General features: G+C 49.9%; 1 protein-coding gene across 12 annotated transcripts in view; it reads right to left on the reverse strand.

Moving 5' to 3' along the window:
* The window catches only part of APLP2 (amyloid beta precursor like protein 2), a 684,051-nt gene that overhangs the window by 432,541 nt on the left and 225,564 nt on the right, over positions 1-25,946 (reverse strand). For all 12 annotated transcript variants that reach the window (XM_078681958.1, XM_078681961.1, XM_078681955.1 and 9 more), the window contains exon 4: positions 17,881-17,993. In XM_078681958.1, coding sequence (XP_078538084.1) covers positions 17,881-17,993 — 113 coding nt within the window. The remainder of the gene's footprint in view (positions 1-17,880; positions 17,994-25,946) is intronic.

Here is a 25,946-nt window from a genome sequence, read left to right on the forward strand (position 1 = left end):
TTAGTGATAGATTCCATATCTTAGAATTACCCCCAGGCATCAGACTGGATCCGGAAAGTTTTCGCCAGCAGTACCCCTGCGCGTCGAAAGGTGGCGTTGTGCGGTTCCGCGTCAGTCGTAGGCGTCGGGATGACGTCAAGGAGCTACTGAGACGCCGCCCTCACGCACTGACGCCAGCTCTGTACACGACTTTCCGCGACAGGAATGCAGAGCCATGCAAGATACTGACCACAGATGCATTGAAACTAGGGCCCTGAAAGGGATGACCTTAACCCTAGAAATCAGTTTGCAGAACGGGGAGGATGGATGGGGCGGTAAGGAATCGATAACTAACTAATGTCTCCTACAGATGGGTGGGCGCTAGAGGGCGCAAAAGCAGTATGGCCGCGCGTATGTGAGGCTCCTGCTGCCTGGACTAATTATCCTTTATTTATCCTTAACAACGGAGGTGCAGAGCGACTGAAACTTAGCCAAGTTGTAGACCAAGATCTAGGGCACACTCGGTGAAACTTTGAGGCCAAGCGGAGGTGGTCTGTGAAAACACCGACCGGATCAAGTTTCGCACGAGACCCGACCTACTACGCGGCGAACGCATAGAGCAGGGAGGTGCTCCAGGCAAGTCCAAGGATTGTGGCACAGAGAGAAGGCCGCTGGCGCAATGGGCGAGAGGAGGCGGCAAAGGTGGTAAAGACACATGGGGACGCTGCGCTGCTGTGCCACTGATGCAGACACAGTTGAGACCGGTGTAATTAACGGGGGCAGTGAGCGCCGCGAGGACTGCTGGCGGGAAGTAAGTGCGCATGGGAGGCCCATAATGGGAAGGAGAGCAGACGTGCGGCATACTAGAGGCCATAGTCGGAGGCCTGGGAAGTGCGCGCTGAGACCTGGAGTTCCTTGGGGGGGGGGGGGGGTGGTGGGGGGGGGAGAACAACTTGTGGAGCACAGCGAAGTAGAGATCTGCGCCAGACGGGGGCTGGAGAACAAAGAGAGGTGCGCCGAGGGCCCAGCTGCGGATGCGGGAGGTCGCGGCCTAATACGCCCCATTGGAAGATACAGGAACAGTGGCACGACACGGTATAGGCGGGCATTACAGGCCCATTTGGAGGGCAAGCTGGAATGCAGAAACTCCGAAGCAGCAGCACTACATGTTTGGGAGTGTGCACGAAGGAGGGGATAACAGAGGCATGCAAAGTAGGACACAGTCGACTGTCGTCACGAGAACTGGGGACTGAGTCCATTGCTGAGGGAGTACGTGGGGTGCGCCATAGGCCCTGCTTCGGAGGCGAGGACCCACGTCCTGCTGCCCCAAACCAGGAGGTGCATTGAATAAGCAAACACGTGTAATCTGTGGATATAGCGGGCCGGTTTTGAGGATTGGGGGCGAGTGAAGGCCCCCTGCCCCCCTCAGACAAGAAGATTTGCTCGCTGAAAACGGAGGCAATAGAACTGCACACCTCGGTGAGTGAATGAGAGCGGAGACCATAGTGGCAAGAAAAGCAAAGCAAGGACGGATACGCAAAATGAACTGGGGATTTCGCCACTTTCATTAGAGAGTCTGCACTGAACTGTGGAATACTGGGCGAATATTGTAGCAGCGGGGATATAAAGACTTGGTGGTAGCACCTACGGACGGCCTATGTATGTGTAGGTAACAGGCATAGTTGGCGGCAAGATCAGACTCTGCACGGCAATACCACGTCTGGCTTAAGAGTTCCCTGCAGCACTTGGCAGTGCGTAGCTGAGAAAGTGAAACCTCGTCATACCCCATAGTAGCAAGACACTTGGTGTAAAAATGGGGAGACCTGACACTAGGCAGCCGAAAATAAACTTTGAATCAGCCAGAAGCGTGACCAAACACAAGCAAAGTGAAATGGAGCCTGAAGAGGAGGAAAGAGGCAATGGTGGCAACACATCGCAAAACGCAGATATGCTTAATGTACTGCAAGAAATGAGGCAGGGTTTTGCGACTGTGGTGGACAAAGTTGATTGCATGTCCTCTAGAATGGACGCCAAAGCACACAAACTAGATGCGCATGAGGAACGCATAAAAGACACGGAAAGGCGAATATCCGACAATGACAACACTACTGCTGGCCACACGGCACAACTTGCGCGCATGGATAAAATTCTGAAGACTATAGCGACCAAGAATGAGGATTTGGAAGCCCGCAGCCGCTGGAATAACATACGGGTGGTTGGTATTCCAGAGACAACCAACACCGGTAAAATGGAGGAATACGTGGAGAAACAGTTGACAGCAACTATAGGGGCAGAGGCGTTCTCGCCGCAATTTATTGTCGAACGGCCCCACAGATTCCTCGGACCACGACCTGCGCCTGGCACCCCTCCTAGGCCCATAATTGCACGATTATTGAACTATCGGGACAGAGATGTGGCCCTGCGTGCAGCCAGGAACCAACATGAATTACGAAGGTAATGCGTTTTCGATCTATCCGGACTTTACACCCATAGTGCAAGAGGAACGTAGGAAATTTATTGAAGTAAAGAAAAAGCTAAGTGCGGCACAAATAGATTATGCTCTACTCTACCCGGCGAAATTGCGGGTCACACACCAAGGTAAACAAAGATTCTTCACCAACCCTAACCAAGTAGAAGAATTTCTTCGCACAGTGAAACGTATGCACTGAGGAGGAGGAAGCCGTGGCAGTTCCCAAAGATCCTCCCTGCTAGAGATGAGGAAAACCCACAGTGACTGCGAAGTAGGCGCGGAACGAACGCTGCATTGGACTTGGCAAGTATATATAATTATGGTAGCAATGTATAGGTAAGACTTTACTAGATGCACCAGTTGTTAGAAGTAGTTGAGATCCAGGGCCGACTCCCCCTCAGACGAGGTCCAAACCAGTTACACCACTGAGGGCTTAAAAGGGGGAGGAGTGTCTGTGTAGCCCTCTAGAGATGGCCCCCAGAGGGTGTACCCCTGTAATGGAATGCAGCACACGAGATGCTGAGGAACTAGACTCTCTTTTGGACTTGTTGTTGGGGAAGGGGGAGGGCGATGGATGCTGGCAAGATTGAGTTGCTTCAGTGGGAGGTGGGGGTGGGGGAGGGGAATGGGGTGTTGTATGTTTGAGATCGTTAGAGTTACCAGTACACATTAGAGAGAACGATAGGGTTCGGACTGAACAATATGGGCAGTCTATACATCACATTGTGGTTAGCAATGTGGTAGAAGGGTAGCAAAATGCTAGAGAAGGGGCGTCCTTCCGATTTGCTGCTCACTGTAGGGCAAACACTTGGAGAGTATGGCTGAAACAACGATGGATACGCTGAGCGTCATTACATGGAATGTGCGGGGCTGGTAGATCCCAGGAAAAAGAGGCAGGTTTTGTCTTATTTGGATAGACACAATGTGCACATTGCTATGCTCCAAGAGACTCACTGTCCACGCAATGTGCCAGTCACGTTTGCTAGTAAATGGGCAGAGACTAGAATATTCTCTTCTTATTCCACTTATGCAAGAGGAACTGCGATATTGCTTAAGAAACACGCACCATTTCAGATGGCAGGAGCTTCATGGGATTCGGAAGGCAGGTATTGTATAGCTTGGGGGCGGTTGGGATCCCAATCAGTCACTTTGGCCTGTTGCTATGGGCCAAACTTGGATGACCCCGGTTTCTCTGATGTACTTTGGGCTAAGATTTTTGAGACAGAGTCTACGCATGTCATCTGGGGAGGGGATTTCAATGTTGCGTATAGTCCCAATTTGGATAGATCCCACTCAGCACCGCACCATTACACTAAGGCTCAGTCAGTGGTAAAGGAAATTAAGATAAACTATCAGTTGATAGATGCATGGTGGGATGGGCATCCACTGAAGCGAGAAGGTACACACTTCACTGCACATGCACGGTCTTGGGCTAGACTGGATTATTTTCTGGTGACTATGGGACTGGCCCCTGCGATAGTTGACACACGGCACCTAGCTAGGACGTATACTGATCATGCACCAGTGCTAATGGCGCTCTCCTCTACAGACTTTAATATACCGCGTAGCCCTTGGAGGCTATATGCCCCTATCCTACTTGATACGGTTTTTCAGGAGGAATTAAGGGAGGAGATTAGTGACTTTTTCAGGCGAAATAAGGACTCGGTTGCAAGTGTGGAAGTAGTTTGGGAGGCATTTAAGGTGACTATGCGATGGTCCTGTAAAGAGAAAGGACCTGGAGTGCTTAAGGATATACAGGCCACATTGCGATAATTGGATAGGGATCTAAAACGGCTGGAAGCCGAACTTTCTGAGACACCGAGTGGAGCAACACAGGCGGCCTTTAGAGAAAAACTCACGTTATACATGGAAGCGCAGAGGGAAGTGAGATTTAAAAGTAAATACTGTGTGGCCAGGAATTTCGGAGAGGGAGATAGGCCTTGCCGGATCTTGGCACAGAAGGTGAGGCATCCACGCTGCTCCACATATATAACAGAACTTGAATGGAGAGGTCTGCCGAGATACACACACTATACTCAATGCATTCTTGGGGCATTACATCACACTCTATACCACAACAGGGCAAGACAACATTGAATTGGATGACTTTCTTGGAGATGTAGCTTTGGGGGGGCTAAGCAAGGGGCAGAGGGCTTTTTTATGTGCGCCATTTGAACTGGATGAGGCGAGGGAGGCAATAAGGAGTATGCAGTCTGGCAAAGCCACAGGCACAGATGGGATTCCAGTGGAATTTTATAAAACATGCATTGACATCATGACTCCCGTGCTTAGGGAGGTGTATGAAGATGAACTGAAAGTGGACACCTACCCCCTACTATGAGAGAGGCCCTCATACTATCAATGTAGAAACCAGACAAGGCACCAGAACGCTGCGACTCTTACAGGCCGCTGTCGCTCCTTAACTGCAACGCTAAAATATTGGCCAAACTCATAGCAACGCGATTGAGCTTGCTCATGGAAAACCTGATCCTACCAGACCAATCGGGCTTTGTGCCTGGAAGAGCCACCTCTCTCAATTTGAGAACTATGTTCGCTATTTTAAATACAGTATCCCCAGATCATCCTATGGCGGTGATTGTTTTAGACGCCACTAAGGCATTCGACTCCGTGGAATGGAGTTATATCTTTGGAGTAATGAAGAGAATGGGGTTCCCCCCACGGTTTTTATCGTGGATTAGCTTACTATATACCAAGCCAGTTGCTAAGATACTTATTAATGGCCACACGTCACACACATTTGATATAACGAGAGGGACTAGGCAGGGGTGCCCGCTGTCACCATTATTATTTGCGCTTGCTGTTGAACCACTTGCGGCGAAACTGCGGCAATACCACAATGACAAGACACTGCAGTGCTATCAACTCCAAATACTTATATCCCTCTATGCAGACATCACACTGTATGTTTGAGACCCACAACAGAACCAAAACCCAATACTAAGGGAATTCATAGTTTTTGGGAGACTTTCTGGTGTACAGATTAACTGGGCGAAGTCTAGTCTCTTCCCACTTACGGAAGCTACTGAACGCTTCTCGATAGACTACCTCTTGGAATGGTGTGCAGACAAATTAAAATACTTATGGATCAGAATCAAGAAGGATAGGGGGGAACTTCTGAAATTGAATTATGGGACAACCATGACTAGAATGACAGATAACCTGACGCAGTGGGTGGCGTTGACTTTGTCCATGGCTGGCCGTGCGTCATTAATTAAAATGGTGATACTTCCCCAACTCTTGTATCTCTTTCTGAATATCCCATACTACCCGGATACGCACTTCTTTAAAACACTTAAATCAGAGATGATAAGACTTGTATGGGGTGGTAAACAGCCCAGGTTGCAATGGGAGGTAATGATGCGACCTTACTCACAGGGTGGGTTCGGAATCCCTGATTTTGAACTTTATTTCACTGCAGCGCAAGCCCACTTTGTGTGGTATTGGATTAAGCAACCTCGCTACATGCGGCAAGTGGCGGCAGAACATTGGTTGGCACACCCTATTCCTATAGATGGAGCACTATACATATCAGTAGGGGTCAGGGAGAGACAGCCTAATGCACTTCACTGCACGATCACAGCCTGGCGGTGTTTCGCTCGTATGCTGGATGTACCATTGTTGTACTCACCGCTGTTGCCCCTAACGTATCACCCGGACATACCACTGCTGCAGGAAGAAATATTTAATAACTTTAAAAGAAAGACTAATATAGCCACTTGGGGAGACCTGTACCCCGAGAGCAAGTTTCGTGCCCTTGACCATATTTGACCATCGGAACAGAGGACACTGCTAGATGTCTTTTTGTACATTAGATTACGACAAAGTATAAGAACACTAACTCCGAAGTTCCCTGAGGAACCTGGGGTGCTGCCCCCTCTGCAACTCATACTGGGAATGGCCAAGCCCATGAGACTAGTCTCCCTGATATACAAATCAGTGCATGCACAGAGGGAGCGACCTGATGCGTTCGCGTGTGAGATGGGGGAAGGAACTAGGGACGGCCCTGACGGATGACCAATGGGAGACCTGCTGCTTACAAACAGAGAGAGTATCAGCGAGTAGTAGACTCCGAATTATACACTATAAGTTTTTACATAGACTATACTACACACCAGCTAAGATGTACAGATTTAAGCTTAGGATGGAGGATAGCTGTGATAGGTGCCATGCTGAGGGAGCTGATTTCCTACATTTGGCGTGGGATTGCCCCAGTGTTAAGGAATACTGGAATCACCGAAGGTAAGTAACTTGTGCATCTGAAAGAGACACGCTAGTGATAGATTCCTTACCTTAGAATTGATACCCCAGCAATACCAACCCCTGTGGTGGGTCTGCGAACCAATATCATACCACAAAGTCACGGAGAAGAGAATAGCCAAAGACTTGGCTGTCAAGGCAATAATGCTTAGTAAAAGTGTGCAGGGAGGCCCACATGGCTGCCTGACAGATGTCTTGCAGGGGAACACCACGTCCCAATGCGGTAGTAGCTGCTGTCGCCCTGGTGGAATGGGCGCGCAGCCCGCCCGGAGGGTCCTTTTAGCCAGCGAATAACAGGCTATTATACACAAAACGACCCACCGGGAGATAGTCGTCTTGTGGACAGCCTGGCCTTTCTTGGTGCCTAAGTAGCCAACAAAGAGCTGGTCATCCACCCAGAACTGTTGTGTGCGATTTAGGCAAAACTAGAGCACACGTTTTGGGTCCAGGCGGTGGAGTCTCTCCTCTCTGGAAAGGTGCGGAGGCGGAAAGAAAGTGGGCAAGGTGATAGTTTGCCCGATATGGAAGGCAGTAACAGCCTTTGGCAAAAAAAGGAAGGACGATGGCGGAGCAAAACTTTGTCCAGATGAACAGACAGAAAAGGAGGTTTACAGGAAAGAGCTTGGAGCTCACTCATGCGCCTAGCGGAGGTGATGGCAACCAAGAAAGCAGTCTTCAAAATCGATAAACGAAGAGGACAGTTGTGAAGCAGCTCAAAGGGAGCGCACATCAAATAGGTAAGAACCAGATTCAAGACCCATTGCGGCATCACAAAGGGAACAGGAGGGAAAAGGGGAGTAATGCCTTTGAGAAATCTACGTACGACAGGGGACTTGAAAATAGGGGCTGATCAGGGAGCCTGAGAAAGGTCGGAATTACAGAAAGGTAGCCCTTAATAGTGCCCAGAGCAGAGCCCTGCCGGGCCAAAGAATGAAGGAACAAAAGGACTTCTGAAAGAGAGGCAGAAAGGGGATCTACAGCCTTTGCTGTGCACCATGCCACAAATGTATTCCACCTGCAGGCGTATACCGATTTAGTGGAGGGACGCCTGGCTGCCACAATAACTGGACTGGGGTGAATGTGTGACATTGATCCACATTCTGTCCATCACTGTTGTGTTTGCAATTACCGCTCTAAGTGTACTGGGGATGCTCAGACGTGAGTCCCAGGCACTCCACACCACTGGAATCAAGCTAGCCGGGCTGATGAGAGGTGTTACCTCGAAACCGGGCCGGTCCTCGGATGCTTGTTTCCGTTCTGGGAAGGACATGGCTTTTGTAGTTCGGACTGGACTGTTCCCATGGGGCACAGGGTCAGCGCTGATTTGCATATCGCCATTGTCTAACCCAGGGTGGTGTGGAGTGGAAAAACGATGGATTTGGGCCCAGATCTTTGGACTGGGGTGAATGTGTGACATTGATCCACATTCTGTCCATCACTGTTGTGTTTGCAATTACCGCTCTAAGTGTACTGGGGATGCTCAGACGTGAGTCCCAGGCACTCCACACCACTGGAATCAAGCTAGCCGGGCTGATGAGAGGTGTTACCTCGAAACCGGGCCGGTCCTCGGATGCTTGTTTCCGTTCTGGGAAGGACATGGCTTTTGTAGTTCGGACTGGACTGTTCCCATGGGGCACAGGGTCAGCGCTGATTTGCATATCGCCATTGTCTAACCCAGGGTGGTGTGGAGTGGAAAAACGATGGATTTGGGCCCAGATCTTTGGACTGGGGTGAATGTGTGACATTGATCCACATTCTGTCCATCACTGTTGTGTTTGCAATTACCGCTCTAAGTGTACTGGGGATGCTCAGACGTGAGTCCCAGGCACTCCACACCACTGGAATCAAGCTAGCCGGGCTGATGAGAGGTGTTACCTCGAAACCGGGCCGGTCCTCGGATGCTTGTTTCCGTTCTGGGAAGGACATGACTTTTGTAGTTCGGACTGGACTGTTCCCATGGGGCACAGGGTCAGCGCTGATTTGCATATCGCCATTGTCTAACCCAGGGTGGTGTGGAGTGGAAAAACGATGGATTTGGGCCCAGATCTTTGGACTGGGGTGAATGTGTGACATTGATCCACATTCTGTCCATCACTGTTGTGTTTGCAATTGCCACAATAACATCACAGACTTCAGTAGGCAAGTCAAATGGAATCAACTGTCGCCGCTCAATCTTCACGCAAGGAGGTGGAGGCTGGACAGGTTCGGTTGGAAGACCGTCCCCCTGCTGCTGAGACAGAAGATCCTCCCGAAGAGGCAGACGGATCGGGGCTTCCGCGCTTATACTGAGTAGCTCGGGATACCAAACTCTTCGAGCCCAGTCCATACCAAACTCTTCGAGCCCAGTCCGGGGCCACAAGAATGACTTGGGCCCGGTCGTGCCTGATCTTCTTCAGCACTCTGGGTATAAGTGGTATAAGCGGAAAGGCGTACAATAGACTGCAACTCCACTCGTGATGAAATGCGTCGCCGAGCGAGTGCCACCTTGGAAAGTCCAACGCGCAGAACTGCTGACATTGCATGTTCTCTTCAGTGGCGAATAGATCTAACCAAGGCTCTCCCCACTGTTGAAAGAGACCTTGCCCCACCTCCGAGTGAAGATGCCATTCGTAATCCATCATGCACCTGCGGCTGAGTTAGTCTGCCCTGGCGTTCAAAGAACCTGCCATGTGTTGAACCACCAAGAAAATGCCTTGATGTTCCAGCTATGTCCAGAGACGCAAAGACTCCTGACTTAGGGTCCACAACCCCACCCGGCCTTGCTTGTTGCATTACCACATGGCGGTGGTGTTGTCTGTGAACACCTGCACTACTCTCCCCTTGACAGAGGAAAGGAATGCCTTCAGTGCAAGTAGGATCGCCCAGAGCTCCAGAAGGTTGATATGGAGTCTGGACTCCGCCAGAGGCCTTTGATCTCCGCCTCTCCCATATGGCCGCCCCATCCCAGGAGAGACGCATCCGTCACCACTGTGTGCTCCGGTTGGGGAAGGAAGAGTGACCTGCCGCTGACCCAATGCTGGTAAGTGAGACCCCACTGCAATTGTCGTGCAGTGCCCACCGAGATCTGGACGTACTCTGACAGGTTCCCCTAATGCTGCGCCCACTGGAACTTCAGGTCTCACTGCAGAGCCCGCATATGCCATCTGGCATGATTGGTAAGCAGGATGCAGGAGGCCATGAGGCCCAGCAGCCTCAAGGTCATCCTGACCGAAACGCACGACAAGGGCCGAAAGATCGGAATCATAGCCCGAATGTCCCGGACTCACTGTTCGGGAGGAGAAACCCAAAACTGTGCCCTGTCCAGAACCGCTCCGATAAAGAGGAGCTTCTGAGAGGGAATCGGGTGCGACTTTGGCACGTTGATGGAGAACCCCAGCAAATGCAGGAGGTCGGCCGTAGCCTGTAGGTGGGAGACGACTGCCTGGGGCGAGCCCGCCTTCAACAACCAGTTGTCGAGATAGGGGAAGACTGAAACCCCTGATCTGCGGGGATGAGCAGCAACCACCGCCATCACTTTCATGAACACCCAAGGGGCGCTGGTAAGGGCAAAGGGGAGCACTGTAAACTGAAAATGCTCGTGGCCTACTGTGAACCGCAGGTAACGTCGGTGGGCCAGCAGGACAGTGATATGAAAGTAAGCGTCCTGCAAGTCCAACGCTACCATCCAGTCTTGCAGGTCTAGGGCACACAAGACCTGAGCAAGTGTGAGCATCTTGAATTTCTCCTTCCGGAGGAAGCAACTGATGTTCCGAAGGTCTAAGATAGGATGCAGATCCTTGTCCTCCTTTGGAACAAGGAGGTAGTGGGACTAACAACCACGACCCACCCCTGGCGTCAGAACGCGCTCTATGGCCTCCTTGGCCAAGAGGGCTTCAACTTCCTGCTGGAGAAGCGTCAAGCGATCTACCGACATGTGGTGGAACTGAGATGGCATGGCTGGAGGGGTAGTCTCGAAGGGGAGGGAGTAGCACCTGCGGACTATCTGTAAAACCCACAAGTCCGAAGTGATGGTGCGCCAGTGAGGGAGGTGATGGCGAATCCTGCCGCCCACTGTCAATTGATTGGCCTGAAATACCAGACTAGGAAGGTTTGGAGGCAGTGGTGACAGGGGTGATGGTGGATTGACCCACCCGCTGGCCCCGTGACCCACCTCCGCAGGTCCCAGTCCGCAGCTGCGCTGAGACTGTTGCTGCACAGGCCTGTGGCTCTGAAACAAACGTGTTTGGGCGCCCCTGCCGTGGCCACAAAAGGGGCAAAAAGAAGAAGACAAAAAAGTGCGCATGGCCGAAAGGCCCAGGGACTTGGCCGTAGCCCGCAAGTCCTTCAAGCGCTCCAACGCACTATCCGCCTTGTCTCCAAAGAGGTGAGTGCCATCAAAAGGCATGTCCATGAGTGTGTTCTGGACATCCCCTGAAAAGCCAGTTGACCTCAGCCAGGCGTGCTGGCGCTACAGTAGCGACACTGTCGTGGAAATCACTCTGCCCAGCGAGTCGGCAGTGTCAAGGCCACGAGGAATCGCTCCCTTCAACAGCTTGGGAGAGCACTGTTCGGGCCTCCCCCGGACACTGAGGCAGCACCTGCGCCACCGTATCCCACACAGAGTGGGAATAACGGCCCAACAGGCATGCGGTGTTCACAGACTGCAACCCTGAACTGGCGGAAGAGAAAATCTTCATCCCAAACTGCTCCAGTTTCTTGGATTCCATGTCCCGAGGTGCGGAAAGGAATGCGCTCTGAGACGCAGAGGCTTGGACAACCAAGCTCTCAGGGGTAGGGTGTTGGGAGAGGATAATAGTTTGCACGGGGCCGGGCGATGGCGTCGTGCCACGTTCCTATCCACAGGAGCCACTGTGTTGGGCCTGGACCAGGAGCCCAGAAGAACATCCGAAAGTGCATCATTAAAGGACAGCAGCGACTCTGCAGAGGAAGCTACCGGCCGAAGCACTTCTGTCAGGAGGTTAGTCCTGACGGCCATAGTAGGGAGCTCGAGGTGGAGAGCCTCGCCTGCCCTACGCAACACCACTGAATAAGTACTACCCTCCTCCATAGCCACGGTAGAAGGAGACAGTGCTCCAGGTTCTGGAGAAAAATCCAGTCCACCTGCGTCCTCCAAATCCTCTGCCCAGTCCGAGTCTAACTCGCATTGGGCTGCGAGAGGGTCTTCAGACCACTCCAAGTTCTCCCCGTCCTCCGTAACCTGCTGGGCAGGCGGAAAAGAAGAAGGAGGATGGAGAAAGGGATAGAAATTCCCCATCAGCGTCAGAATCGGCGTCGATCGACACCGGTCCGGCCCCGTCTCCATGTCCGGGTGGAAGCCAGGGACGACATCGGCTGGGGGGGCTGCCGGCGGGGGTGCTGGAGACGACGACGTCGGTGGAGGTCGTACGAGGTCAACTGACGTTGGCTGGGATCCATGAATGGTTCCATGGGGTCTTGCTGTGCCAAGGCCGGAGCAGTCGATGACGCCGGGACCGGAGTCATCGACTAAGAGAGGTGAGAACCCCCAGTCGAACCCCCGGGGCCTGAAGACGCGCCGGCGGGCCAAATAGGTGAGCCATGGCTGACAGAAAGTCCTGCAGCTGGACCAGAGTTGCAGACGGACCCGGGAAAGGCGGGTAGGCCGTTGGCAACTGCGTAGGCTCCTCCGGAGCCGCGGGGGCAGCACCTGCCACACCCTCAGGCATGTCGCGCGTCAGGCTAGGGAAAGGCAAAGAGCGACGGCAGATCTTCAACTTCTTGTGCTTCGTCTTACCTGACCCAGAGGGTGAAGACTTCGTCGAACGATGGTGGTGGCTCTGCGACCGGTCCCTCGACCTCCCGTGGGACCGGGACCTTGCACAGCGCAGAGCCGACTATCAGGCCTCAAGCAACTTTTGGGACCGATCCCGCAAAGTTTTCGAAGGCATGGCCCGGCAGTCGGGGCACGAAGTGGGGTCATGGTCGCGTCCCAGGCAGTAGAGACACTCGCGGTGCGGGTCCATCACCGACATCATGCGGGGACAAACTTCGCAAGCTTTGAAACCGGGCAGCTCTACAGCACCTAGACTAAAAAAAGACAGAGACAAAAGTCCCCAAAAACTCAGTAAAAATTGACTGGGGTACCGCTCTCCACGGATCTGTGCTTGCTGGCGCGGAAAAAGAACTGACGTCAGCGGGTGAGGGCGGCATCCAAGTAGCTGCCGAGACGTGATCCCAGTGATCACGACGCCTTTGACAGACGCGGAGCCCCACGACGCCACCTTCCGACTCGCAGGGGTATTGCTGACGAAAACTTTCCGGATCCAGTCTGACGCCTGGGGTTAATTGTAAGGTAAGGATTCTATCACTTCTATCACTAACGTGTCCCTTTCAGATATGGATTTCAATATACAAGTAGTAAAGTGCTGTGCATGTATATATATAGACCAATAAAAGTGCTTGCGCTACCATAAAGTGCTGAGTGCCTAATTACATAAAGTGCTATATAATAATGTATAAAACCAAACGGGTATAAAACCAAACAGATAAAAAAAGGTTTCAGCAGTTAATTGGCTTAAAAAAGGAACCTCTTAATTTTCTAATTGTTCTCGGTGCACCTAGTGCTTTGAATCATAATTCTGAAATGGAAGTAGATATCAAAATTGTGGGGCAGAAGGCCATCATACATCCTTGTTATGTCCATGCTGTATATGAAATGTATGTTACACTTTTGTTCTTGGGCTGTAGCCAACTGGTGCTTGCTATTAACGGTACTCAAGAGCAAATTATAACATTCTCCTGAACGATAATGTACCACAAAGACTTACCATATAATAGTATACTTATTGCACAATATCAATAATAAATACACTCATAAATATATTATTATTATTATTATTATTATTATTATTATTGGGGATTTGTAGAGCGCATGGCTGCCCTGAGGCTTCCCAGCGCTATGCAGTTAGTAACTGATTAGGTGCCAGTAAATTCGAGATATTACTTGAACAGCCAGGTCTTGATTTGCTTTCTAAATTGTAGTTCACTGCCTATCCTTCTACAATCCACCAGGATGGAGTGCCAGAGTTTAGGTGCCAGATGAGAAAAAGCTCTTCGGCCCCATCTTTCCCTCACGGCCTTTGTTTGTGTTAAGTGGTCTTCCGTACTGGACCGTAGCTGTCTGTTTGGAGTGTTGAGGGATATCCACTTCCTGATTTTATCCGGACCTATATTGTGGCGTGCTCTGTGCGTAATAATCAGGACCTTGAATTTTATTCTTGCTTCTATCGGTAACCAATGGAGGTCCAATAGATGCTTTTTTACTGATTACCGAGGGGGTACATTACAGAGCAGCCTGGCAGCTGCATTCTGCATGATCTGCAGTCTGCGCGTCACGTATTTAGGTGCCCCCATGAACAATAAGTTTCCATAATCTAGTCGGGAGGTGACGACAGAATGGACCACATTCTTTCTGAGGTGTGTTGGCACCCTTTCCAGGATTTTCCGTAGTCTTTTCAATATTCCAAAACAAGTTGCGGCTACTTTCTGGCATGTGTCGCCATACTTAGGTCAGATTCTAGCCAAAAACCTAAGCTTTTTATTATGTCTGTAGGCATCGGTACCTTACCTAAGCAAGCTGGCCAGTCTAAAATGGGCCTTGGTATCCATTTATTTTCAAGAAACAATATCTCAGTTTTCTCCCCATTCAGCTTTAGGCAGCTTTGTGAAATCCACTCTTTGACTTTAATCAGACAGGAGGACATTTTCTCCCCATCTCTACTGTTTTTCGGGTCCAATGAGATCACCAATTGAGTATTGTCGGTGTACAAGGTCATGGATATATCAAATTCTTGCACAATCTTGGCCAGGGGCTCCATGTATACATCCTGTGTATGTCCATGGTGTATATGAAATGTATGTTACACCCTTGTTCTTGGGCTGTAGCCAACCAGTGCTTGCTATTAACGGTACTCAAGAGCAAATTACAACATGCTCCTGCATGATAATGTACCACAAAGACTGATCATATAATAGTAGCCAACCCATATACATGTTAAAATTGATTAAAAAATGTACATAAATATATATAAAAATACCGTCATAGATATTAATTCATAGAAAATTGTGCAAGTCTTCACTGTTGTTTAAAGCTGAAGGGAACTTGACCATGTCATGAATGATGTAATATGGTAATATGAGACGTCATCAGCAGTGCATTGCGGGTGCGCAAGTTATAGTTAGCTGAACTAACTATAATGGCGGAATTTCTCTGGTTTAGTACGAGTGAAATGTCCATATAACTATAACTTGCCTGAAACCTATGTTTTTTTCAGTGACTTTCAAAGGTTTTGTAAATGCTAATTTCTAACTATAACAGACCAGTTGCATTTCCAGAGGGGTGGAGAAAGGAGAGTGTGGCCTCCAAAACATCTCTTAGCTATCCAACTGTGTGGGATTTACTGGAGGTAACAGGAGTAGGTAGCCCCCAACGTCAACCATGGATGCCAACTATCCCTTTTATTACCACCAGTAAGTCCCACACAGCAGGATTGCTAACTTCTTATCGACCCTGCCCCCTCCCTGCACCACTGTGCAAACATGACCCCTAGCACATTGTAAGTTGGTGGATTAAGTCCCCTTGAATCCTGAGGGTCCCTGAGGGCCAACTAGCCCACCAGGTACCTCCGGGAAGCAGCAGAGAGCTGCTTTGCAGAGAGGTGGTCCAAGGTCACGCCCCTTTTTACACCTATCTGCAAAGCACCTCATGGGCGCTTACTGGAGGTACCTGGTGAGCAATTTGGACCCAAGAGACCCTCAGGATTGAAGGGGGCTTAATCCCCCAACTTACAACATGCCAGAGGGCCAGTTTGCACAGTGGTGCAGAGAGGGGCAGGGCCTGACGTGACAAGTGTGCAAACGCACCCTGTGGCGCATTTTCAGTTGGGGGATTAATTCCCCTTGAATCCCGAGGGTCCCTGGGGGCCAACTAGCCCAACATAAACCTCCAGTAAGAGCCACAGGATTCAAGGGGGACTAATTCCCCACCTTAAAACGTGCCACGGGGCACATTTGCACAGTGGTGCAGGGAGGGGGCGGGGCTCCGGCGATTTGCCGGTTCCTTTTTTTTTTTTTTTTTTAAATGTTGGGAGGGGGGCAGTGTGGCCCCCCCTTCCCTGGACCCCGTCCCCGGGGCCTGGCACCCTTGTGTATTTTTTTTTTTATTATGCAGAGGGGGACCGCGTGGCCCCCCCCCTCCAAATGCCAATTATGGCCACAAGGATCCCGGGGCCTGGCCATCTTTTTTATATTTATTTTTTTGGAAGGGGGCAGCGTGGCCCCCACCCTCACGTTAATTATGGCCCCGGGGACCCCATCCCCCGGGGCCTGGCCTCTCTATTGGGGACCGTTTGGGGGGAGCTGGCATTGCTTTTCCAAGAGGGGAACTGCTGACATGCAGCTCTCCTTATGGAAAAACAATTCTGCTTTGCTTCATTGAAGCGAGAGCCGGTTTACATACTCTCGCTTCAATGAAGCAAAGCAGGGTTTGCAATGGCACGGTGGGAGCCGCACGGCTCCCGCACTGCCATAGCAAACAGCAGTGTCCAGGGGGTGGGCACCCCAGGACACTGCAGGAGCCGGCCCTGGGTGGTGGAAGTCCCCAGGGCCATCAAGGGCTCTAGGAGGGGGTCCCCAAGCCTCGGGGGTCCGTAATGGACCCCCGTATTTGCATACTTAGTGTCCCGGGGAGGTGGTGTTCCCCGGGGTGTGTGGGGGGCTCGAGACCCCCCACCGCCTCCCACCCCACAAAGGTTCTTTTTTTTTTTTTTTTAAACAACAGCCCAGGGGAGGTGGTGGTCCCCGGGCGGCTGCATACCCCCTCCCGCAAAAGTAAAATAAAGTCCCGGGTGGTGGCGGTCCTCAGGGCGTGTGGCGGGTCCCCCAAACAGGTTTTTTTTTTTTTTTTTTTTTAAAAAGGAGAGCCCCGGGGAGGTGGTGGTCCCCGGGACTGTGGGGGGGGGGGGCTGCGTGCCCCCGCAAAACATAAATAAAGCCCCGGGGAGGTGGCGGCCTCCAGGGCTGCACGGGCCCCCACTATTTCTTTGGCACATGCCCACGGGACCTGGCCCACCTGGGGCCTCAGAAGTAACGACGTGCAGAAGCCCGCGCTTCGTTTTTTTGAGTTTTTAAAATCGGCAGGATTTGCGCACCCAGCACGAATTCTGCCGTTGAAAAAAAAGAAAATGCTTTTTTGGGCCCTGGGAGTCCTTGTGGTACCCCCTGAGTAGGCCCAGGGGGTCAAGGTGTTTCTACCCTGCCCCCTATTCTTGTTTTTAAACATCTTTTTCACTGTATTCTTGTGACTTGGTTCTACCGAGTCACAAGATGGCTGCCAACAATTCCTGGTTTGGAGTGTTGGCAGCCAATTGCAGAGAAGCTTGTGCACAGGAGGGTTCGCGAACCCACCGCTGCCCTAGATAATTGTAACTTTTTATTTTTCAAATTTCTCAGGAACTACTGAACGGACTTACACCATTTAACAAAACTGGCCCTTTCTGAACCATGACCTACCTTCTTGCCAAATTTGCTGTAATTCCGTTCAGCAGTTCGGGCTGTAGCTTTGTCTAAAGTTTCCTATTGAAAATAACATGGGGAAAACACGTTTTGGGGACCCCCCCCTTTTTTTCTCGGCCCCACTTGACGACTCACCCCGAAACTTTCAAGACAGGAGCTAAACGGAGCAGGTCACTAGTTTTGAAAATTTCCCGAAGAATCGTCAACTGCCACAAAAGTTATTGGGAAAACAAAAAACTTTTCCGATGGAAACTACGTCCTAACTATAACTACCTACTGGCGACCGCCAGTAGGTAATATATATGTTCCTCATTTTCCCATTTTATTGTACCATTTGTATGTTTTTACTGATATGATTTTTATTAACTTTTTAAAAGGTGGAGCCAGGTAACTGTAGTTTATACTGAGGGCGCAGCAGAGTACCTGGAGGGACTACATACCATATCACCTCTTGGCGTATTGGGAGTGTGATAAGATGACTTTGTATTTGTTTTATAAAATGTTTTAAAAAAATTATTGCTTTTATGACACAAGATGTCGAAATAAAGCTTCATGATTGATATATACATTCACATATACAAAAGAATTCATTTAGTGGAGAACAACCAGTATCCACAAGTTACCTCTTTGGCTATGTTGTGCCAATGCTGGTGACTCTTGCACACATCCATGCGCTCCTTATGAAAAAACTTGCACTTCTCTGGGACGAGCAGGACATCGCTGACAAACTCGCCAACTAGGAAACAAACAGCTCTTATTAAAATTAAAGAATCTGCCAATTTTAAAATGGATTCTTAAAAAGACGAACAAGCCTGTGGGCAAATATAAGCATCCTGCTGTCTACTTCTATTCCCAGAAAGCAAATTACTCCAGAAGCAGCGATTCCCCTCTACTTTAAGACCACGGGCTACTAGCTCTCACAAGATTTAACTATCAACAATAAGATCTTGAATGATGAATTGCAACAACACATCTTCTAATTCAAATAAGATGCATGCATCATCTGTCATTTTTTCTTTTTCGAAACATGTTCCAATGTACATATTCTTAGCTCAAGCTTGACAGTATAATGTTATCAACAGAAAAATAGCTTTAAGAAGTTACAGAGAGAAGGGCTTTGGCTTCGCCTAAATGTTACTTTCTTGAAGTACACATTCTGATTGTGCAAACGTTACGTGATTCCGCTGAAACACAGTTCTTGTATTAGTATTGCACCTTTCGTCTTATGGCAAAGCTAATGCTCAATATAATGAAACTAATTGGATTAAAGTGCGAAGACAACGATGAAAGCTATAGGCTTGAATAGGATAGCGGCAGTCGGCGTGGCTTGTTTAGTTATATGTTAAAAACATTAAGAATGTAAGGGTGGAGTGTCATTACATTGTGGTAAAAGTTTGAAGAAAGGTATTTTGCTACATGGAATCTCACAGATCACAATAGCATGCAAAAACTTTGGTGTTAGTTACCCCTTATCAATAACTCTCTGGGCAGTAGATAAGTACCTTGTGTAGCCATTTAAGGAAGGGGTATATATTGCTTTGCAAATTGTAAATTTTAACATAATTCTAAATTTATGACTGTATACCAATAGTTACCTTGTGAGAAATCTTAAGAGGAATACAGAAGGCCTGAGATAGTTATGGTAACAAGGCCTGAGATATGAGATATGGTAATATGGCCTGAGATAGTTATGGTAACAAGTCAATGATAAAGGGTATAGGCCCAATTAGTTCAATGAAAAACGTTATATCAGAGTTATGTCAGAGGCTATGAACATAATCTTATGATGAAAGGGTATTATAACTGCAGTAGATGTGACTTACTTATTGTAAAAATCGTGTGTTACAGCCAACTGTGACTGCACTGTGTTAAAGCATGAAGACTGGCTTTGAATTACACTGATTCTTACAGATTACTGTGCAAGGCCAGGGATTGGGTGCTGGTTTCTCACTCTGGCTTTTCCCTCTAACAAAACAAGCAAGATCTGCACTTTGATAATCATTAGCAATCCTCTTAGAACAGGTGGAGTATTGCTTTGCGAACTGAATGTATGCCGATGACAGCCTGCAGGAAAGCTTATGCAGAATTCAGCAGGCCTGTAGTGCTTGTGGTAACATGCCAATTATGAATGCAATAGGCTTGATTATTTCATTAGAAAAAATGCATGTCAGATGACAAGGGTCTGATCCGTTTACCATAAAGAGTTACATCAAATGCTGTAGTCCTGATGTAGGAAACATATTTATAAAAGCCAACAGGCCTTTACTAGTAAATTGGTATTACACTGTTTAGAAGGGTGTCGTTTGGTATTCTGTTACATGGAATCTCAAACTAGCTTAGTAAGGAAGGGTTTGGGTAGTAGTTCTCTGATAAGCCTTTGGTGTAAAAGATGTGAACTTTAATATTCCGCATTTCACCTTCTTAAAAGGAGTTGTATTTTTCTGCAAACTGTAATTTTCTATATGCTTACAATTTTTCTGACAGTTTGCCTGATTGCTGCCTTGTGAGAAAGAAATACTAGGTAGTGTTGGCAGCCATCTTGAGACTCTGTTTCATACCGAGTCCTAAAAAAAGGTAAATGAAAAAGGGGCCAGGGTAGGAATACCCTGACATCTAAGCCTTTGTCTTGGGGTCCTGGAGATACCCCCGGCAGGGCAAAAAAACGTTTACATAAAATAATAATTTGCAGCGAATTTGCAGCAAAATATCTTTTTTAAAGAACGATCTCCCACGCTTCTGTGAAGGGCCCCCGGGAAGATCAGGTCCCGGAAGCCGTTTCTAAAATAAGAAGGGTGGGGCACAGTGCACCCTTCCCTCCACGGGGCTTTTAATTAACATAGGAGGGGGCTGTAACTATTTCCCTCCATGGGCTCCAAAGAATTGTGTGGAGGCTGAGGGGACAACCACTTCCCTGGGGTTTATGTTAATAAGGTGTGGGGCCGTATAACCCCCCACCCCGCCCAGGGGACCACCACCTCAACAAGGCTTTTATACGGAGGGGGGCACATGCCCCTTTCCCTCGCCGGGCTGTTCTTAGCCCCAGGGGACCACCACCTCCATGGAACCGGCCCATGCAAATAGGAGGAGAGAGGCCGCGCAGTCCCTCCTGGAGCCATAAATGACCCTAGGGACTGCCACCCCTCAGGATCCAGCTTCTCCTGTGTCCAGAAGGTGCAAATCCCCCTGGCCTTAGTGGTTTGCTTTTGCTTAGCGGGAGCCAACTGCTATGTTTTTGGAAAGGGTGTTCTTCTGAGCTAGCCACCTATGCAAGTCTTACAAAAAAAACACCCAGATAAGCAAACTCAGAGACCCTCTCAAGGGCTTCCCCATCTTATAATATAGTTCATCTTGCGATCTCCAAATACCATATTCTTGGTTTTGTTACAATTGATTTCTGACATATAGTCCCTCCAATATAGGCGACACTCTCAAGCAATATGGATAGGCCCCGGGGACTTTAAGACAATAACAGGGAGTTATCAACAAATAATAAATATGGTGTCTTTGTACTTTTGATATTGGCAGAATCGTTCTCACAGTGGCATACCTGCACGAGCCACGCACTCAAAACAAGCATTGGCATAGACAATAAGTCTCGCCTTTGGGACCTTATAAGTGTTAAGTTATCCAGCACAATATCCTTGGTGCAACAACATCAAGTGTTGCATGGCTAAACACTTATAAGGTCCCAAAGGGGAGACCTATTGGCTATGCCAATGCTTGTTTTGAGTGCGTGGCTCGTGCAGGTATGCCAATGTGAGGTAGAGATGCGGCGAGTGCTTTTACAGGAACCCCTGTGACATTGCGCCTCTTCAAAACGTATCTTGGGTCTGGTATAATACTCCTAGCCCCTATTCCCACACCCAATGCATCCTTAAATGTCCCATTAACAGCCGGGGTGACACTCCTATTACCCGTGCCCTCCAGTGACACTTTACCCGTCACGGGTGGTGGAGGTGGACTTAGTGGGGGACAGGATGGTGGTGGACATGGTGGTGGTGGTGAACATGATAGTGGTGGTGAACATGATGGTGGTGGCGGACGTGGTGGTGGCTGACGTGGTGGTGGCTGACGTGGTGGTGGCTGACGTGGTGGTGGCTGACGTGGTGGTGGCTGACGTGGTGGTGGCTGACGTGGTGGTGGCTGACGTGGTGGTGGCTGACGTGGTGGTGGCTGACGTGGTGGTGGCGGACGTGGTGGTGGCGGACGTGGTGGTGGCGGACGTGGTGGTGGCGGACGTGGTGGTGGCGGACGTGGTGGTGGCGGACGTGGTGGTGGCGGACGTGGTGGTGGCGGACGTGGTGGTGGCGGACGTGGTGGTGGCGGACGTGGTGGTGGCGGACGTGGTGGTGGCGGACGTGGTGGTGGCGGACGTGGTGGTGGCGGACGTGGTGGTGGCGGACGTGGTGGTGGCGGACGTGGTGGTGGCGGACGTGGTGGTGGCGGACGTGGTGGTGGCGGACGTGGTGGTGGCGGACGTGGTGGTGGCGGACGTGGTGGTGGCGGACGTGGTGGTGGCGGACGTGGTGGTGGCGGACGTGGTGGTGGCGGACGTGGTGGTGGCGGACGTGGTGGTGGCGGACGTGGTGGTGGCGGACGTGGTGGTGGCGGACGTGGTGGTGGCGGACGTGGTGGTGGCGGACGTGGTGGTGGCGGACGTGGTGGTGGCGGACGTGGTGGTGGCGGACGTGGTGGTGGCGGACGTGGTGGTGGCGGACGTGGTGGTGGCGGACGTGGTGGTGCTGGACGTGGTGGTGCTGGACGTGGTGGTGCTGGACGTGGTGGTGCTGGACGTGGTGGTGCTGGACGTGGTGGTGCTGGACGTGGTGGTGCTGGACGTGGTGGTGCTGGACGTGGTGGTGCTGGACGTGGTGGTGCTGGACGTGGTGGTGCTGGACGTGGTGGTGCTGGACGTGGTGGTGCTGGACGTGGTGGTGCTGGACGTGGTGGTGCTGGACGTGGTGGTGCTGGACGTGGTGGTGCTGGACGTGGTGGTGCTGGACGTGGTGGTGCTGGACGTGGTGGTGCTGGACGTGGTGGTGCTGGACGTGGTGGTGCTGGACATGGTGGTGCTGGACGTGGTGGTGGATGTGGTGGTGGTGGATGTGGTGGTGGTGGATGTGGTGGTGGTGGATGTGGTGGTGGTGGATGTGGTGGTGGTGGATGTGGTGGTGGTGGATGTGGTGGTGGTGGACGTGGTGGTGGTGGACGTGGTGGTGGTGGACGTGGTGGTGGACGTGGTGGTGGACGACGTGGTGGTGGACGACGTGGTGGTGGACGACGTGGTGGTGGACGACGTGGTGGTGGACGACGTGGTGGTGGACGACGTGGTGGTGGTGGACGTGGTGGTGGTGGACGTGGTGGTGGACGTGGTGGTGGACGTGGTGGTGGACGTGGTGGTGGTGGACGTGGTGGTGGTGGACGTGGTGATGGTGGACGTGGTGATGGTGGACGTGGTGATGGTGGACGTGGTGATGGTGGACGTGGTGATGGTGGACGTGGTGATGGTGGACGTGGTGATGGTGGACATGATGGTGGTGGACATGATGGTGGTGGACATGATGGTGGTGGACATGGTGGTGGTGGATGTGGTGGTGGTGGATGACTATTGGGTAGGAGGGTGCTGGCAGAATGTGGAAGGAGAAGAGGATCTCGAAGGAGGCACATGGGAGAGCAGAGAGAGGCAGAATAGTAGAAACAAACAAGCGTTGAAGAAAAGAAAAGCGCACGGCTGACATTGTTCACTATTTGGCTTAGCAAGTACAGCTGTTGCGCGGGTTTAATAAACCTTAAAAAGCAGCAACGGAAGACAGGCAGTGACGGGTAGAAGTGCTTCAGGAAGTAAACAAGCTGTCTTCACTGTTTTCACTTTTCAAGCACTCGCACTCGTGCTTGTGGCGGCATCCACCTTGCGGGAGCGAGCAGCGGCCATATGTTTGTAATTAACGTGGCTATGCTGCTGCTCACTCCTGCAATGTGGATGCCGCCACAAGCACGAGTGCGACTGCTTGAAAAGTGAAGACCGATGGCTAAAGGCCCTCCTAGAGCAGTGCATGCACGCTGCCCAGGCGAGTCCTAAAAAGGTACCGTAAGCACTCATTGATGTATTAGAGGAAAAGCATAGGGGCCAGTACGCACCCTTGGCGCACACCTCTCAGAATTGGTATTTCATATGTCAGTTCTCCGGCAGGTCCCCACCTGGCCCTGGCAAAATTGTGTATAGGGCCTGGATTAGGGTCAACAGCTCTCTTGGGATCCATTTCCAATGCAGGGTTTCTCATTATTTCAGCCTTGAAACAAGGTCAAACGCTGATCGAAGATCCATGAAGGCCACAAATAAACTCCCATTTTCTAGATCTACAGTCCTCCACTTGATGGCTAAAAAGCGTATGATTTTGTCTTCTGTGCTAATTTTGTGCCTGAAACCAACCTGTAAATGGGATAGCGAATTATCTTGCACAATCCAATCCCATAACCTATTGAGTATTTGGGAACTAAACATTTTTGGGATATTGTGGATTAAACTTAAGGGTCTATAATTGTTTGGGATAGCTCCATCTCCCTTTTTGTGGATCAGTACTATTATTGCACCTTTTTTACCACTCACCCACAGACAGACACCCTCATACACCTTACTCAGAGACTCATACACCGACTGAGCGACACACTCTGACACTCATGCACTCACTCAAAGAGCCATTCAAGCACTCATTCACCCATTCACAGACCCACAGTGAAAGAGACACACTAACAGACCCATTTAGCGACACACCCACTCTCACACTCATGCACCCACTCACAGAGCCACTCAGACTCTCGCAGGCTCTCATATGCCACTCAGACACTCATGTTCCCACTCACAAACCCACTTGGAGAGACACAACCACTACCACCAACTCAAGAGACTCATCCATCCATTTACAGACCTTCAAAGGCACTCATGTACCCACTCAGACCCAGACACGCAGGCACTGACTCACAGACCCACTCAGACATTCATGCACCCACTCTACACCCACTCAGGCACACCTACAACTACTTACAGAGCAATGTACACACCCAGTCACACACTGACAGACGCACTCACACCCATACAGCTGCTCACACGCCCACAAACCCTCTCACACACCCACTCACAAACCCACACACACACTCACCTACCTATACATCCAATCACACACCCACTCTCAAAGGTTACAGAGAAGAAATAAAAAAAATGTAAAAAGTTGAAATTCACTAAAACAAGCATTTGCATTAATATTAGCAACGCCAATAGCGTATACTTTCAGTAATGCGAGACCTATTGCATTTCAAATGTCCGTTTCTACGGATGTTAGCAGGCAGACAAAACAGTGATCTGTCATGACTGTAGGCCAAAGTACTTTTCAAAGAAAAGAACATGTATTTATTTTACGCCTGTGTTACGGTGAACGCATACGATGGATTTCAGGTAACAGGTATTTTGTTCTTCGTATTAACAGTCTCCAGTTTTTTTGGTTTTTTTTTTACAACTAGAACTTCCTCATGCTTGATGCCTTTTCTCTAAAGGTACGTCTGCTTTCCAAGTTCTTGCAGTTGACAAGTGCAGTTTTGGTTTGATCTGCTTTATTTGTAGAATCAGTGGCATGAGAAATTGCATCTTCTGTTTTGCACAAGAAAGAGATTTAGCCACTGAGGTATCTTACTGGTGCAGAAGCAGAACTGGGCTCCATACCTCTGATAACTAGAGTGCTCATAAGAATCCAAGACAACGTGGTGAATATTTTGTATTCTTTCGTGAAGGGCAGTGATTGTGCTCATTTCGGAGGGTGGGGGCAATGTGGCAAAAAACGTCTCAAAAGTGCCATACTCAACATGGAGCTAATGGGGGTGGTGTCCGATCCTTTGATGGGAGTTGGTGCAAGGGCCTCTTATATTCTTGAGTAGATTTGCGTGCCATGGATGAAGCTCAGGAGGAGACACAGTCAAAGAGCAGCCCACTGCATCTTGTAGTTTGCGGTCATTGGATGGAGCCACAGTGAGTTTAAAGCTTAATTGTGGGTGCCGACTTTGCTACAAAAGTAAATTAATGGAAATAATGTTGTTCACATCCTTTCATTTTCTATTTATTTACTTTTGAAGCAATTGCGGCACCTGCGCTTTAGATGTTTACAGCTAAAGCGCAGGTGCCACAACTGTAACAGAGTAAAAAAAAAAAGGAAAAAAAGGCGTGCAGGCTCATTTGCTTTCTTCTACATATTAACTCTGAAGCCATTGTGGCACCCGTGTTATAGCTTAAGAAGTTTAAAGCTAAAGCAGGGTGTGCCGTTTTATAAATAAATAAATAAAAGTAAAGAAATGGGGGGGGGGCTGCCATTTCTGCAGCTGGGGTGTGCAGAGGTGGTTTAAAAAAAGTGTTGGGAGAGAGCATGTCCTGCATGCAACAGCAGCCAGAAGTGAGTGACTTAAGAAAATAGTGCTCACGGGCAGTAATTAAAATATGTAGAGTAACAACACATGTAACAAGGCCTGTCCTCATCGGATGTTACGATAGGAGACAAGGAGTTACTAAGGAGGGACTAATAAGCCTATTGACAAATAAAAGCCACCATTTACAAAGTTCACTAAAAGGAGCCAATTGAAACTATGGTCAGAGTTTCAAGTCCATACCTGAATACGGCATGTCTGGAAAAGACAGCGCAATCGCTGC

Source organism: Lissotriton helveticus, chromosome 3_1 (genome assembly GCF_964261635.1).
Source record: "Lissotriton helveticus chromosome 3_1, aLisHel1.1, whole genome shotgun sequence".
In the NCBI taxonomy this organism is placed as follows: Eukaryota; Metazoa; Chordata; class Amphibia; order Caudata; family Salamandridae; genus Lissotriton; species Lissotriton helveticus.